Source organism: Epinephelus lanceolatus, chromosome 24, assembly GCF_041903045.1.
Source record: "Epinephelus lanceolatus isolate andai-2023 chromosome 24, ASM4190304v1, whole genome shotgun sequence".
Taxonomy (NCBI): Eukaryota; Metazoa; Chordata; class Actinopteri; order Perciformes; family Serranidae; genus Epinephelus; species Epinephelus lanceolatus.
Window position 1 is genome coordinate 5,102,673 of NC_135757.1, and position 17,993 is coordinate 5,120,665.

The 17,993-nt window shown below is 46.2% G+C and overlaps 1 protein-coding gene across 1 annotated transcript in view; it reads left to right on the plus strand.

Annotated features, from left to right (window-relative positions):
- The window catches only part of mbd5 (methyl-CpG binding domain protein 5), a 41,193-nt gene that overhangs the window by 9,001 nt on the left and 14,199 nt on the right, over positions 1 to 17,993 (plus strand). The window contains exons 2-5 of the mRNA XM_033616213.2: positions 1,105 to 1,696; positions 8,282 to 8,384; positions 14,463 to 14,634; positions 14,930 to 17,320. Coding sequence (XP_033472104.2) covers positions 1,584 to 1,696; positions 8,282 to 8,384; positions 14,463 to 14,634; positions 14,930 to 17,320 — 2,779 coding nt within the window. The 5' untranslated portion in view covers positions 1,105 to 1,583. The remainder of the gene's footprint in view (positions 1 to 1,104; positions 1,697 to 8,281; positions 8,385 to 14,462; positions 14,635 to 14,929; positions 17,321 to 17,993) is intronic.

Sequence of the window (17,993 nt, forward strand, 5' to 3'; positions counted from 1 at the left end):
GTAGCAGCTCGAATTAGGTCAGCACTAACCCCCCAGCGCCGGGTGTCATTGTGGGTTCATAGCCAGTGGCAGCATTTGCATTGAGGACTGAACTCTGTACTTTTAAGGTTACCGACTGAATTACATCTGTACTACCAAGTACCGATTCACGGTAAATCCTTTAGCGCCAAATAATCGGTACCTCAGACTACATCTGGGTGAGAACGCCAGGTTTAGACAGGAGACAGATGTGCCACGAAGCCTGGAAACGAAGCTCCAGGGTTGGCAACAGAGCTCTGCCAACTTCAGATGGGAGGCAGACTTGCTGCGAAGCCAGCCATAGAGCTCCATAGCCCCTCATCGGCTTTCAAGTGTGCTAAGACTATCGCTGCAGTGCCGATCTACTCGATCGTTTTGGCGTCTGGTCTATATTATGTTGTGTAGTGTCACTGCTAGATGAGTAGACACACACAAGCAGACAGACAGTCTACCGTCGGGTACCAGTAGCAAATTCCAGGTACCGGTCTTGTTTTAAACGTGAACTGTACAAAATCCTAGGCAGTGCCTAAACTAATCTGTGTAATGGCAGCAACAGAAAGTTTGCAGTTCAGGTGGGGCGTCAGGGCTGTCTGGTCCCCTGGATCTAAGGTTTGCGCTGGCTGGATTTGGGTTGATGTGGCTGCTGACTTGGGGTCCATCTCCAGAACTGCTGCCTGCTCTCCCCCCGGTGAGGTGGTTTGTAGCAGCAAGGAGTGAGAGAGGGAGGACACACTGTGATTCGAGGCTCTCGCTAATGTTAGCTACATAAACGTGAACTTGAAACCATAGCTGTGAGCCTTTAGCCTCGGTTAGCAGACGGCTAAACTGTTAGCAACATTTACTCTCTATCTCTGAAATATTGATATTAACATGATTTCTGCCCAAAGACGCCAAAATATAACTGCCTACTCCAGTTACTTCCGTTTCCAATTACGATGTAGCATTTTGCTGATGTCATAAATTGACAGGGCTTTATTCCATTAATGTCTGTCATTCCCAGAGCAGATTGAATTATGAACTTTTACTCATGCAAAACAAATGGATCCATTAATTCATGTACATTCCTCTTCTGCTCTGCCCTCACAGGAACCATGGGAATACCACTACCCAACTGCGTTTGGGAACCAATATGTTGAACACACTCTACTTGTCTGACTGAAGGACCGAACCTGAGCGGCGAAAGACAAATGATAAAAAGTTAATAATAATAGACTTTCCTGTGAAAGCACAGCGACTCCTGACCCCCACTCATTCAGCCAGCATCTTCCCGAGTCGGATGGCTCTGAACGACAAGATGCAGTAATGGAAGTCCACGCAGCATTCAGCACTGTAGCCATGAAGCAGCTGAAAGGGTAGGGTCTGCCGTGAGCTCGCCTCACCCTACCCGACCACCCACCCACCACCCTACGTCGACGCATAACCCTGCAGCTCTACCCTTCTCCGCAACCCTCCCACCACCTCCTCCACCACGGCTTTGGAAGACGAACATGACGTGCATTGCGAAGACGCTGGTTGATGTCTGATAGATATACCTCTGAGGTGTCGAGCGTAAAACCAGTGGAGCAATGAATGGCGGAAAGGACTGTGAGGCGGGAGATGAGAGGCAGGCCGTCCCTGTCCAGGTCCCCATTGGCTGGCAGCGCAAGGCGGAGCACGGCGGCGGGGTCGTATATATAAGGTAAGAAGGGCAGCTCTACTGTACACCTACTGAATTCTCTCTTTCTCTCTCTCTCTCTCTTTCTTTCACCGAACTAAGATTAGCTTAATTACCTTGTTAACTCATCGTAAAACATAATTCTTTCGAACTCAGCAGCTCATAAAAACCATCTGTGTAGAAATAAACCCTTAATTTACTGAGTTAGATGTAATAATATGCTGTTTTTTCCTTTCCGTCTCTCTCTGCGGTTGCTGGTCAGCTTTATACCAACTCTGTAATGCTGTCATCACCACTGACAGTCGCTACTTCCTCAATTCAGCTGCCTGCTCCACCAGGATAGACTGACCTCTGGTGGTGTGTGCTTTGCACTACAGTACATCACCTCAATACAGCATCTCTGTATCAGTTTAATAGAGAGGGGACTGTCTGTGTTTTTGACATTATTTAAAACCATACGATGGGAATTTTTAAATACCCTTGTGAACTGTAAATCCATGATACTGCCCAAGCCTATACAATATGCACGGTTTGTCCCAGCTGAGCTTCAAAATTCAAATATACTCACTCAACAACGGCATAAATCAGAGACAAGAAGCAAATAGTCTCATATTAGATGCTGGAATCACAAATTTCCCCCATTTTTGCACGAGAAATGACTTAAACGACATTCATAAGTATTAAAATTGTTGTCAGATTTATCACCTGATTGTTTATTGTCTAGTACATTAAAGCCTAGTTCACATTACATGATTTTCACTGCGATTTTGACGTCGTGGAGGATCTTGAGAGCCACCTTGGGTTGGAGGTGAGTCGGCAGATAGTCTGCCACGACGAGTCCTCGTGTGAACAAGCCTACGAGCAAGTCGCCCCCTCGTCTGTGACTGGATATCTGGCATGCTAGAAAACTGGAGAAGTCTGACAAGACTGACAAAGAGCATCAGCCAATGAGAGGCGGGATACGTCCCACGTCAGCACGCAGGTAGACTTACAAGTCAGTCTTTAGACGCTTTGCTTAAAGGGAAATTTCGGTTTATTTCAACCTGTCTCCTATCGTCCTAAATTTGTTTCAAGTGACTAGTGATATAATAATAATAGTTAGCATGTTAGCCGTTAGCCTAGATACAGCCGGGGCGCATAGTAGCATCAGACCTGTTAAAACGTAAGTGAACGGGCAACCTTCAAGTGCAAAGTTAGTCCACTAAACAAGCTTTTTTTCCACAAAGACCGCCTCATATCGTTAGGATAAATGTCAGAGAACATATAGAAAACGACATGTAAACATGTTGTCTTACCTTACCGGTGTGCTGCCATCTTTGTTTACCATTTAGCTCTGCTTTCCAAAGCACAGCCGAAATATATCTGGCGAGCTCTAGATAAAGCCCAGCTGGATACTACTCCAGGTGGAGGTGTCTCGTCCTCGGTCACATCCAGACCTTGAAAATAAGGCTGCAACCGGTCCCATTCCTTGCAACAGAGGCATTCCTCTTCTGTGGGCACTGGGTCACAGCATTCACAGGTACACCACCAATCTCCAGAGCTACGCAGCCTTGCAGCAGCCATTCCTCCTCTCTCCTCCTCTACCTGTTGCGCCTCTCTCTCTCTCTCCCCCTCCGTTCTTCAATTTCACGAAGCTCTTCGTCAGTGTATTCTGGCTCAAATAAATAAGGGCGGCCATCAAACTCTGCAAAATCAAATTCCTCCTCCACAAAGTCGAAGTCTGGCAAAAAGTCAGCCATTATTCTATAAATCTTTCATAAAATAAATGAATGAACTTTTCAGGCTACTGTCCGGTTCTGCCTTCCAGCTGTTGCTGCTTGTTCTCGCGATATTTCGGCTGTGCTTTGGAAAGCAGAGCTAAATGGTAAACAAACATGGCAGCACACCGGTAAGGTAAGACGACATGTTTACATGTCGTTTTCTATATGTTCTCTGACATTTATCCTAACGATATGAGGCGGTCTTTGTGGAAAAAAAGGTTGTTTAGTGGACTAACTTTGCACTTGAAGGTTGCCCGTTCACTTACGTTTTAACAGGTCTGATGCTACTATGCGCCCCGGCTGTATCTAGGCTAACGGCTAACACGCTAACTATTATTTTTATGTCACTAGTCACTTGAAACAAATTTAGGACGATAGACAGGTTGAAATAAACCAAAATTTCCCTTTAACTAAAGACTGATGTCTTTCTCCCTGATTTTGTGTTTAGATGGACGGATACAATTTCAGAGTTTTAAAAAACTCCCTACGTTGCAGAACCAGTAGTAAATCCGCAGGGCGGTCCTTCGGTGGCTCGCTGAACTCTTGTGCTTGTAAACATAGTCCGACTGCGTTAAAAGTTTTAAACAAAGTCACGTAAATCCTTCATTTCCACAATCTTGTGGACTGAGCACACGTTTGATAAAACAGAGTTAAATCTCTCGGCATCCATTTTCGAGCTCTCTGTGTGTTTGTTTCCTTGCAGACGAGAAAAGGGGAAGCGCACATTTCCGGGAGGGCGTGTCCTTTTAAAAAATGCAAGAGGCGTTGCTTTGTTGCCGGCCGTTTTCTCCGGTGTGTTAAACACACTTTAGAAAAGAGTGTCCCCAGACTATCAGAAGGCAGAGATCTCTGATTGTCTGGTGGCGAGACTAGCACGCAGCAGGATGGAAGAAATGTGAGGAGGAAAAGCCGCAGGGTTGCCAGGTTCGCTTATTAGCCGCGACTTTGGGCTTGTTTTTTTGTGAAGTCGCTTACAAATATTGGTAGTCGCGGGTTGCGGGCTTGTTTCTGAAATCTATATATATATATATATCCGTCTCTTCTTTTGAGCTTGTTTCCATAGCCCTGGTTGCTTGTTTCTCTCCCAAGATCTGGCAACACTGCCGGCAAGCAGCAACAACAATGGCGGCGTCCACAGGATCACGGGGAGCGTGTTGTGTTTGGACCCATGATAATAAAGAATATCCATGCCTTTACGATGTGTTGTCTCCATGGTAAAAAAAAAAATGTAGTTTGGTGACGTCACCGTGTTATCTGGGGCTCTGTTGGCGAGGGCTCGGTGGAGAAATCTTGTGGTGTGCACACACAGGTAGTAATGCAGTTGGCGAGACTCCCGCTGACAGAAACACACGTCGCCGGGTATGAATACTCAAAAGATTACGATAGTCTCCGCAACGCAAAATCAGGGTGAAAATCGTGTATTGTGAATTTGGCTTAAGGGGCGAAGCATGTGCCCAGTGGAGGCTGAGTCCTTGGCGTTGGCCCAGGTTCGATTCATGTCGTTTGTCTGTCTATCTAGACAAAAAAGCCAAAATAAATCTTTAAAAAAATCAGGTTGATGATGTAATCACCTGTTACGTGATATATTTGCAGTAAACATCATGTTTTGGTGTCGAAGAGCACCCAGCATGTTTGTTTACCGTCCACACATGTTTGGATGTTTAATTGATTGGCTCTGCAGGAGGTGAACAGAAACATGGCGACTTTCTGATGGTGTTGCTCGCTGTGTGGAGTCATGGTTATTCCCTCAACTTACTCCAGTGAATGAGCGATCCCTTTACGCACGTAAACTGAAGCCCACGTTTGCCTGGACTGGAAATTTCCCATATCCAGTCACTGGTGTACAAAATGCACTCGGTGTGTGCAGCAGGGACTTTGACTAATGAGTTGGATCCTTTACCAGTCACTCTGCTATGTAGACTGGAAGTTGGTGTCCTTCCCGGCATATGAACACCAGCACGTGTGTTTACCAGCCACAATGAACTAAAGCAGTTGGCTGGTGTCAGGTTTATTTTGGGTGTTGGAAAGAATCCTGTCTACTTCTGTGACCGTGGCCTGATACTGTCACCGCACACTTGTATTTGCTCGTGTTCTCCTACAGTTAAAGTGTGCGTTTGCTTCAGGGATGTGCAGCTGGAGATCCTCACAGTAGATATTCTCGCAGCAGATGTGACTGATGATTCAGTCGCTGGCTGTTTTGTCAACTTATCAGTGCTTGATAGGATCAATGGACGGTACACACTGTTCTTCTGTCATTGGTGGCAAGCTTGAAGTGTCTCGCTGAATGTATTTCCTGGATTTTCCTCAACTTTTTGGGCACAAATATTCCCCCTCATTTCTTGTGGCTTCACTGCAGCTGTGACCTCCTGATCACATCATAATGTTTACTTCAAGTCCTTCAATTCTTGGTTTTATAGGCATGAATCGATACTGTAGTATGAGAGTAGATATTTCTTAGATTTTGGATATCATAATATCGTAAGTGTCGTCATTTCCTGGTTTAAAAGGCTGCATTATTTGTCTTTATCCACTTAGTCTTTATATCCACATCACTGATGATTATTGAAAGGCCTGTAATCGTCTCAGAATTATGTCAGTCGAATCAGATTTGGCTGTTCAAAACAAATATGTCCGTCCCATCATTGTGAACATGATATCTCAGGAATGCCTCAAGGGAATTTCTTTAAATTTGACACAAACTTCTACACAAAATGACCTCTGTGAGAGCGATATTCACGTAAGATAGCTAACTGCGCTAATGAAAGATCGTAAATGTGCAACAACATTTTTTGCTGACACTAGATGTCAAAAGCCAGACACCTTTTCATATTAAGTTGCTGTGAGCTGGAAAGTCACCATTTCTAAGAAGAAGGGAGACGATGGTGTTATCTCGGAGTAGTCCTGTCTCGATATATGATAATCCGGTTAATTGCACAGTAAATTAAAAGGGAGACGGTAACTTTTCCGGACGCGATTACTTGCCATACTCATGCGTGTTTGTTTTCCTCGTCTCTGCCCACCAAAGAGACTGGACGACGAGAGCGTTCACTGCCGTGCATCGTCTGGCAGCCAGGTGAGTTGGTTCATTAGCGTAATGAACGGAGGGAAAGCTCTTGTCATCGAGTGTCGTTGTCTCTGTGGAGGAGGCGGGGCTATGGGCTACACATACACGGTGCGATCTTCGTGAGGGGGAGACGAGGCGGAGGAAAAAAAGAGAGTTGAACGTAAGAGAAAGTTATTTTGGATATTTAAATTTTCTTTTTTGCATTCCTAAATATTCTTGTTAAATAAATGTTTATTTCTCTTTAGAAGGGTGTACTTGCATCAATATGCCGTTATTTTTATTATATAAGTTTAAAAAATGGTCTAAAAACAGCAAAATTACAACAATAATAAAAACGGTCTTAAAATATTATCGCTTATTGCAATAATTTCTGACGCAATTAATCGCCCAGCAAAATTTGTTATCGTTAGAGATGTACCGATACCACTTTTTCCTTCCCGATACTGATTCCGATCCCTGAACCTTAGGTATCTGCCGATACCGAGTACCGATCCGATACCAGCACGTAAAATAAAAATGGATGGGATTTGAATTGTTGTATGTCTCAACTCCTAAAACTCTATGTAAAATATTAAGAAATAAATACATAATAGTAGAATGAATGCCATAAAACTTTTTTATTATTATCCAGTGTTGACACAGATCAAGACACATGTTATAGTGCAGCCAAACAATTTGGTAAAAAAGACATTTTAAAGGCTACAGTAGAATGCTTTTTAAACTCCACTCCATTTCCATTTTGTTTGCCTGTAGCGTGCGTATGTGTAATGACGTGAGGCATTACGTGGTATCGGATTGGTCAAAGGCTGTACTCGCCGATACCGCATTTTAGGCAGTATCGGAGGCATTTCCGATACTGGTATCGGTGTCGGTACAACTCTAGTTATCGTGACAGGCCTGTGTCGGAGCCTTCGGTGCTGACTCTTTCCTCCTCCATGCGGCTGCACCGTGTCCGCAGCAGCTGTCTGTACCAAAGAGCAGCCTGAAAAGTAGGAGTGCTCACTCTGCAGCAAAATCTGGGGTCCAAAGTATGCCAGAAGTACACTGCAAAACACACTGACTAGCAAAAAACAAAACAAAAGCAGACTGCTAGGCTTGAAGCAATCTCATTTGGGATTTATATTTCTGCGTGGAATCCACATAGAGCCTGTGCCGTAGGTGTAGGGTCAGCTATAAATCCTGCTTCACGTGCTTTACATTAGGATATTCTAATATGGAACCATTTCTAACTAAAAATATTTTAAAATCTACTTTTTGCTAAAAAAAAAAAAGTGCAACAATAAAACTTCTTATTCAAAACAATATCGTCTGCTGCCAGTGTGGTGCATGCTCCTGCTTCATCGGCACGCAAAATGTTTTAAATGCTTGCTTTTAGGTCATATGTATGGAGGTATTCCACTGTGGTGAGGCACTGTGGAGTGGGAGGATTTTACTGTTTGATTTCATGGTTGCAAGCCTATAAAACCTGCAGCAGAAGCTGCCTCAAGGAGCTGCTAACCCACCCAAAAAACCCTTTGTATGTCTGTCAGTGTGCAGCGGCTCCTTTTCATCTTGTGAGTCAGGAATAAAACTGTGGTGGGAGTACTAAACCCTTGTAATATGTCTGCATACAGATGCTCAGTTAAATGCCAAATATCGTCTCATAGTGGGCACTTCTGTCTAAAAAATAATCAAGAGCCCATTTCATTTGCAACGTATAACATCAGAGGAGTGTTTGAGCTGTGGAGCTCCACCAGCTGACGTCTCTGTCCTCAGCCTAATGTTGTTGTTGTTTTCTGTGTGCAGTCCCAGTGGCTCGCTGCTGTCCAGCTTGGAGCAGGTGAAGACCTACCTGCTGACAGATGGAACCTGCAAATGCGGCCTGGAGTGCCCACTCATCCTCCACAAGGTAATTCTTTGTCCTGATTCATTTTAAATGCAGCAGTCGTTTGGAGGTTTTTACAGCTGCCCCTTCGCTGGGCTCCAGGAGCTATCCTGATTAAAGATTAAGATGGAAGTCTCAATCTGCAAATTAAGTTAAAATGCTGCTGTCCAAAAAATTACAGATACACAAGGTCTCCTAGTGGATTAAAAACTGTCAGTCAAACCTAAACTTGAATTAGCAGCTGGCGTTTCTGTACTTCAGATGTCGATCTTGGCCATCGTTCTTGTATAAAGTTTTATTCGTCAGTTGTTCTGCGAGGTAAAAAAGTGGAAAACCGCATCTCATTTCAAGATGTCGAGACGTCAAACAGGATTTTGGGTGAGTGTGGTGAATCTTGTGTCTGAGCCCTCCTATTTGGAGATGGATTTAAATGCAATCAAACACTTAAAAGTTCAATTTGTGACTGCACAAGGTGTCAGGTCGCAGCGGGTCATGTTAAACATCATGCGATCGCCACAGGATCAGCTTTATCTGAGACTGGACATGGACAATCAAGCTGGAAACTGTCTGATTCCAGTCACAAGCTGATCAAACGGTGCATCTTAAGCGGGATAACGTCCTTGCGTATGATGTCAGACATGCGCTGTCTAGATGGAGGGCAGGCAGCTGGAGGCAGGACTACCAACACTGAACAAAGGCCTATGATTTGTGCTGTTCACGGCTTTTCTGATATATCAAATCGGAAAAAATCTAAGGCCACTTTAAGTCCCGAAAATTGTAGAACATTAAGGGAGAAGTTAAAAAACAAACTCACAGAGAAACAGCGGCAGATGTGGATCAGAAACCTCCGTCTTCAGTCGGGAGGAGTGGATTCAGCTGATTGTAAACATAAATGTTTCTGCTGTGACAACTGCTTGGGGGCCAAATCTGGCCCCAGATAGGCAACTGGATGGCCCCCGACCATTTTTTAAATCACAATGAAAGTAAATGTGTTCACACTGGGATTTGTTTTTGTACTTTTAATATAAATACAGTGCCAGAGTGCATAAAATAGCATCAAAATACAGCTTGTTTATCAAAAACGTGCCAGGAGAGGATCCCCAGCAGAAGTCTGGTCTTGGTCCTGAATGTCCTGAACTCCTAGAAACACCCTGCGTTCACCTGACCTGTGTAGGACTGCTGAAACTGGCCCCTGGCCTCCTGTCGTTTTGCAAAAGTGGCCCCCGGGCAAAGCAAGTTGAGTATCCCTGACCTAGTAGGGAGAAAATAGTACCTAAAATTAGCTAACATTAGCTTTTAACGAGGTCACAAACACAAAATAGACTCTTTCACGCTTTCATTGGCTCACGGTGTAAGATTGCCCACGTCAGGAGATCTGGAGGACGAGGTCATCATGTTCACAACGGCAAATGGGTTAAGTTGTGGCTAAAATCCCCTTTCTTTGATTGTATTGATCACATCGAACATGAGTTTCCCTTTTCTGAGGATACCTTCTGCATGCAGAGCCCTTTTATGTCATTACTTTCAGGGTTCCTGCAGATCCTATAAAAGTCTTAAATTGATTTTGAAAATTTAAGGCCATAAAATGTCTTAAAAAGTCTTATTTTTTACTTGTGAGAAGTCTTAAATTTTGAGATGAAACTTAGACTAATGGAGACATGTCTGAATTCCTAATCAAATCTATATGATTTTATTACTTTATTACTCATAATGCGGTCACAAGTCATGGCATCAAGGCGACTTAGAGGATATACTGAAAAACTTGGGACGATGGGAGTGAACGCATCGGGCGCTGGAGCACTGCTGATATGAACGTGATGTTTACTGCCTTGTATTAATGCCGTTTGTTGGTGTTTAATGGTATTCATTTTTCTTTGTTGAGGTCTTAAAAAGGTATCTTGGAAAAACTCTTTAATTTAAGTGTCTGATACCTGCACACAACCATTTTCTTGTTTATACTCTTAAAGGAGAAGTTAATGTCAGTGAAGACGCTGCACGCTCGGTTGTGCAGGTGTTTCAACCGATCGAACATTTTCTTTAGACTTTACTTTAATTTTAATTAATGCCATATGTTTGATTGATTTTACTAGCTGAACACAAATGGGAAAACATTTCATTTAAGGTTCCATGAGCCTCGCACAATTTTAAGGTTTGTTAATTTCCACATTGAGTTTATTTTGCCGTTTAACTGTTTGTTGCTTTTGCTAATTGCCTGTAAAAGTCGGCTGCAGTCTGGAGCAGCTGTGACGATAAAGGTGAACTTTTCCGCAGATTTTGCTGCAAGTCACCGAGAATGAGTGTTAGCTAAATGCCTCTTCAGACCACGTGATATTTTAATTCAGAGCAGACAATCGGCTCCTGACATGTCTCTGCCTCAAGATAGGACACATTACTTCTTTGACATTCGTTACGGCAGCCACGAAGGAGGGAAAGAGATGGAGGGAAGACTGAGGACGAAGTAAACATGTCTGTGAGGAGGAAATGGTGTCACACTAGTCAGACCAAGGTGAAAACCGCTTCTGACAGGCCACTGTTATTAAAGTGATGCTTTTGTTTTTGTTGAAATCGTCTTTTGAGGATCAAAAAGTCACCCCTGTCAGCTTGAGAGGTGGCTGTAAAGAGTTTGTAGTCGTGTCCTTCACGGAGCGCGGTGGCTGTGGTCAGTTTGAATTAATGTCGGCTACAATGGATTCCAATAGTGACCAGTTTTCACGGTGGGACAGAGCATAATAATGTCCAGAGAAAGCTCTCACACCACCCCTGCAGCATAATCCACCCCTCCATATGCTCAGCATGTATGAAATAAATTCAGGCCGGCCACTTCCACTCGCTGTGAAGGACCAAACTACAAATGCGGGGTGTCGTGAGGCGTCCGCTGTATCACATTACACGAGGTAATCCGACCGATTATCCTTCTTGAAGCTAAATTTGTCCCCAACACACCATGTCTGTCGGATCAGGCTGATATCATCTCGTCTGCGGAAATGTTGACTTCTCTGCTCTATTATTTATGTTATAATAAAGCAGACACCACCCTCCCCACCCACCAAACATTCTCCCCCTACATTAATCCACATGACTTTTAAAGCCGGCTTTATACATATGCATAAAAAAAATGCACCATACCTCAGACTACAGCGATGGTTACGCATCGTCAAAGAGCCTACGCTGTAAACTGTAAACTGAAAAACATTTCCTTCAGTGGAAACAAAGCTTTTATATAAGGGATAATGCCCTGTGAGGTGTCCTCCGCTGCACGTCAGACTGTTCACGTCTCCCTGTTCACCATTAATTCCTGATTATGGACACCTCGAAGGGCATTATCCCACTTATGCCACGGCCACTTGCCAAAGGGAAAAAAAAAAGAATATTCATTTCAATTTTCATCCATTTTGCTGCCAAAATCTAAAGTTTATTAGCCGTAACTCAGTTTCCCTATTGACACCTGAGCATTTGACTAATACCTAAGCGTCTTAAGGTGCGGACACACCAAACTGACATCAAAGAACTAGCGGCAACGAAAGCCAACTGTTGCGTCGTCTACGTCGCCTCACGTCGCCCTGTGTCAGTTGCGTTTGAACACACTACACGGACTACATCCGACGGCCAAGTAGCACGTATGTTCTGCGCCTGCGTGAGAGGAAATAACGCAAAAAGGGAAACCAGAAGTCCGAGGAATGAGTGAGATAAACAAAGTAGCGGAGTGAGAGAGTGGTACATCCTGTCAGCCGAGGGGTTTCCTATCTGTGCAGCCGAGCACCGCAGCACCTCCACGGACTATTACATCCAGACGGTCCCGGTGTTTCCTCCACAGGCTCCACTTCACTCAGCTGCCTGATAAACCCGCTGCTTCTTCCCACTTTAACCTGAATAACAAACCAGGGCTCGGTGCTCCGGTTGGATCCAAACGGAGAGCCGGGGCTAGCTCAGAGACTAGCGGAGGCTAACTGGCTGTGCTTTCCTCCGGTCATGCTGCGGCTATTCAGGTTAAAGTGTGAAGAAGCAGCGGGTCTGTCGGGCAGCTGAGTGAAGTGGAGCCTGAGGAGGAAGCACCGGTTAGCCCCGGTTTCACCACAGGCAGATTCACTCTCTACAGGGGCGAGGAAATAAAACCTGAACAGCCAATCAGAGTGATCTCTCTCACCGACAAGATCCACCGCTGATTTAACATGCTCAGTCGGCTGAAAAGCCGCAGACGCCGAAGTGCCAACGGTGCGGGACACACCGCAAAGCCAACTTTAGAAGAACTAGCATTAACGAAAGCCGACTGTTGCGTTGCCTCATGTCTCGGACAAAAAGTTGCACATGATCACACCGCAGACTACAGCTAACGGCCAGTCAGCACGTACTTTCTGCGCCTGTGTGAGATCAAATAACTTTTCACATCAGCAAATGGCGGTAGCCTGTATTCGACATTCAAAAAGTGAAACCGGAAAACCCTCTTGACGCTGCTTTGCCAGTTAGCACATTAACAACACAATCCAATATTGAAAGAACAAAGCATATTTACGATGTGCCAGTAAACAATAACGCAAACCATCATGAATCGTTTCTGCGAAAGAGCTCAGTGGCTAAAGAACAATAATCTGACCTCGTGTAACAGGTTTGTTTTGCTTTAAATGAGTAAAGGAAAAATCCACTAGCCATTAGGCTAATTTATACAATGGGAAATGTCATAAGCTTATGCTAATAATGTTAGCATGGTATTTGTGGGGAAAACGTGTCTAGCAAAAGACAGTTGTTTTGTCTGGAAACCTTGTGAGATGTAACAGAGCCACATTTTGGTCTTGTGTTTTGATATTGTTGCTATTAAGTCATGTTTTCTGTGTGTATCACGCCCAGGCCACACTGCTAGCATAAGCAGCGGTGTTCTGGCACAGTCTTGCCTATTTTTTTCAGCATGACGCCTGCCGTTTTGGCAAAAATATACTGGGGAAATGGTTTGTTGATGATCATTTTGACATTATACCCCCTTTTACTACAGTTTCAAATCTTTATAACTCAACCTTTCCTGTTTCCGTTTCAAAATAAAAGCCTTCGGACAAGGTTTCTGTGGACAGAATCCCCTTCACAGGGCTTTTTATTGTGAAATATTTGCATGGCCGTGTTGTTGACAATGCAGTGGCTCCATAAATAAGCAGAGCATCAGCTTTTAATTGCGCAAATAAATGGGCTGCACTTGTATAGCACTTCTCTAGTCTTCCGGCCACTCAAAGCACTTTAACACTACATGTCACATTCACCCATTCACACACAGTCACACACTGGTGGCCAAGGCTACCATACAAGGTGCTACCTGCTACTCAGTAAGTATAATGGCATAGGCTGTGGCATAGAGCCTTCATACGACTTAAGATCAGCCTTAAACTGTCGGTCAAAATCTGTCCTGAGGCATTAAGTGTGTATAAACGTGTGTTTAAATCTTTACTATCCTAAGATGTGGGATGTTACTCCAGGTTCTCAGGATCACCTCTGTCTCTGATGATTATCTGCGAGTAATTTTCTTCACATTACAGTGCACAGTCCCAAGAGACGAGTGTAAGGAAAATACACTGTGCTGCTACACCTGGCTGTGATTTACATAATACTGAAGGGTGGGCGGCTGCACATTTACATGGCACAGTGGAGCAGCATGGTGGCTTTCTAACTGCACCTCACCACCCTCGTTCTGGACCCGCAGCATCCCTGTGGTTCCTCTGATTACTCGCAAATCCACATTAATAAGCTCATGGTTATCCTTGGATTTATGAATTCACTTGAATTAATTGTGTAAAGCTGCATGTACCTCCTTCGTTCTCTGGCTTTATTCAGCTGTAACCATCTTTCTGGATGAGTTTTGACCATCGAAACAAAAATAGTCACTGTGACCTTTCTCTGTCTTTTGCTCAACCTTCAGCTACCAAGTAGAAATCTCATTTAAAAATTTCCGCATGTCATGTTGTGTCATTATACTGCAAATGCAACATTTCACTCTTTTAATCTGCAAAAAAATCAAACCTGATCATTCGGCAAGACGTGCAGGAGCATGACAGAGTACAGAACAAATCAGCACGGGTAGCTGTGAATTTATATCTGTTAAAATCACCTGTTCTTTGTCCTCAGGTGTTCAACTTCGACCCAGGGGCAGCTGTCAAGCAGAGGACAGCGGAGGATGTGAAAGCAGATGAAGACGTCACCAAGCTCTGCATTCACAAGAGGAAGCTTCTGGCTGTGGCCACGCTGCACAAGAGCATGGAGACGCACCCACCTCTGACGCTGACCAGTCCAGGGGGAGGTACGAGCAAATCCAGTTGTTTGAAAACTCAAAAAAGTCGATGTTTCGAAGCTTGTTCTATATATTAATGATTGAAAAATGAAAATTAAATGATATTAAATATGTTTTATTATCATTAAAAAATGAAAATGAAAATTATGACAGAATTATTATGCCCCTGTCCATCAAAATGACGGACAATAAGAGAGTCTAAGGCAGTCTCTGCTGTCGCTTGTAGATAACAATCTGCATATGTTATATTTCGTCCTTGGTGTTGATGTTGATTTAACTCTGATGTGCTTTGTCTGGCTTCAAGGTACATCGTCTGTGGTCGCTGCGCATTCCACGTCTCAACGAGCAATAAGGACTAAACCCCACGATGGTCTGCCCAACGCTGTCGGCCCAGACTGCAAGAATCCTTTCAAGATGATGATGGCAGCTGGACAGCAGCAGCAGAGGCTGTATCCACCCCAGGAGATGGGTGGAGGCCAGCAGCCCGAGCTCTACTCTGGGTACCCCAGGCCGCAGAGGCTGGGCAGTGGGGAGCCAGGCCCCAAATCCCCTTACCGGGTTGGGTACGGAGGCATGCTGAGCCCACCTCCCTCCAGTGCTAAGCTGTACGGAGATGGCTCACAGTCTCCCAGTGCGGACACTCTGGGCAGCCCTGATGGCTTTCCAAGGACCAATCCTTGTGGGTTTCCAGGAAGTCCTGGCTCGGCCTCCATCCACGGGAACACCAGGACGCCTCTTTCCCCACCCAGTGTAATGCTCCATGGCTCCCCTGCGGGCCAGCCATCCTGCGCCATGACAGGGAGGACTAGCACGCCCCTCTCCCCCACGGCCACTGCCAAAAGCCCTGTCATGAACATGCCTCGGGGGAACTTCCCCCCTGGTATGGATATGCCCCGTGCAGCGTTTCACCATAAAACACAGCCCCCTGTGCATCCTGTACCACCACCTCCATCCATACCACCATCCTGTGCCCTTCAGAAAAGGCAGTTGACCTCCGAAAAAGACCCATTAGGCATCCTGGACCCCATCCCCAGCAAGCCAGTCAGCCAGCCCCCCACCAACGCCCCCAACCCCTCCAACTTCCAGCCTAACATCCACTCTCAGGTACAAATGATGAATGTAAACATACCCCCTCCCGCCATCGTTCCCTTGCCAAGCAACTTACCTTTACCCACAGTGAAGCCTGGGCCTGTGGGGCATGGCGGCCATGTTCAAAGGACTCAACAGGGTGGTCCGGCTTCCTCCATGTCCCCCTCCCCTGTCACTTCCCCTGTCCACATGGCGGGGCCTGCCCTCGGGAGAATGGAGGCCTCCCCTCATCGCTCACGCTCATCCTCCACTTCCTCTGACCACGGGAACTTTGCAATGCCCTCGGGGCACCAGGCTCCATGTGGCAACATGAAGGTCCCCCCTCGTTCCCCCAGGTCTGCCATGGGATCTCCCAGACCAGCCATGCCCTCCAGCCCCTCCACCAACAAAACTGACCCACACCACCAGTACAAAGACTCACAGCTGCTGCCCGGGATGGGAAACTCGATGGGCACCCAGCAGCACAGCAACCCCATGTACTCACCCACCTCTTCCTCGTCGTCGTCCTCTTCTATGGCAACCCCCAGCGCTTCCCAGAAGGGCCACCCAGGACTCCTGGGGATGCCCCTCAACCAGATTCTCAACCAACAGAATGCCGCTTCCTTCCCCGCCAGCAGTCTCTTGTCAGCCGCAGCCAAAGCACAGCTAGCAAATCAAAACAAACTCAGCGCTGCTGGCAACAGCCCTGCTGGCATGGCTGGAGGTGGTGGTGGTGGAATGGCAGGCATGGGGGCAGGTGGCGGAGGTAATGGAGGAGGTGGCGGACACCCTGGCTCTTTGAGCGGCCCTCGAGGCATGGAGGGACACAGCACTTTAAACTCAATGCTCCCGCCAAACTCCACCATGCTGCTCAACACTCCTGAGGGCCAGAGCGGTCGGGCAGCTCTTAGAGACAAGCTCATGGCCCAGCAGAGAGACCCCATGCGCAAACGGAAGCAGTCGTCAGGCAGCGCTCCTGCAAACCACGACAACAGTAACAACATGGTCTACAACATGCTCAACAAACGAGGCATGGGAGGACCACACATGGCAGGGCCCAGTGCCACCGAGCAGCTGCGGAAAGTGGGCCGACTCGGAAACCTTCCGCCAAACACCTCCATGGCCCAGCTCCTCCAGTCCATGAGCTGCCAGAGCTCCCACAACATGGCTGGGAACAGCCATCGTCCAGGTCTTAGCCCCGGCCCGGGGCCTCAAGGATCTGCACAGCTGCACTACAACGACAGCACAGGTATGGTCCCCAGTGGGCCTCAGCAGAACCTCCTAGCTCAGCAGAGGCTGCGGGGTCCAGGAGACGCCATGCAGCACTGCCAGAACATGGACACGTCTGGGGGCCATCTGGGCTCTCGTCCGGGCCAGTTCCCCGACATGATAGCCCAGATGCAGGCCTCCTCCATGAGTAACTGTGGGCCTATGGGGCCAGGTGGCGGACCGGTGGGGCCTGACGGCATGCCGCTGGGACGCCCCAACACTAACCCCCCGCCGCTGTCACATCCTGGCCCTCACCCATCACAGCAGAACCTCCTCCACGGTATGGGACGGACTACCATGGTGGTGATGTCACATGGAGGAGGTGATGTAAGCTGTACACAGACCATCTCTGACACAGGTGAGTCATTTTATGATGCTCTGTGCTGATTTCTGTTTTCAAGACATAACTCGTGAACAGAAGAGGAGACATTTAGATACTGAGCTGGTGACTCTATCTTGCGTGTGCTGATTGTGTAGACCTTGGTTGCCTGGTTGAAGGTGTGTGTGAAGCATCCATGTTTTCGAATTTGTAGCTTCTTTGAGGCAGCATCCATATTTGAAGCGTTGTCTACGTCATGGCGACATACAAGTCTGGAGAGACATGGTTGTTAAACGCAACTTGACTGGTTTTCGGAGGCATGCAAGAGGTAATATAAGAAATAAGATGCTAAAAGGCTCCTCATATCAATGACGATAATAATCCCAGCGAAATGATTTGAATACCCATCTCACCTCTGCTTTACATCTTCCCAACAGATTAAAATCCTCAGGAGTCACTTTAATAATCCCACTAGTGAGTTTTTAAAGTGACTGACAGCACACAGTCTGAGCAGCCACAGCCCAAACTGACCACCCTCTGGCTGCAGGATGGTGTTGATATCCTGCGCAGCTAATGACTGTATACCCCCCTCTTCCTCGTGATAAGCTGGCAGTGGGATGAAGATGTGGTTTCTATGGTTATGAGTGGACTAAAACCAAAGGATTTAGGTGATAGGCCCCGAGCCTAGACAGTCGGGCTCCTCCAGTATCTC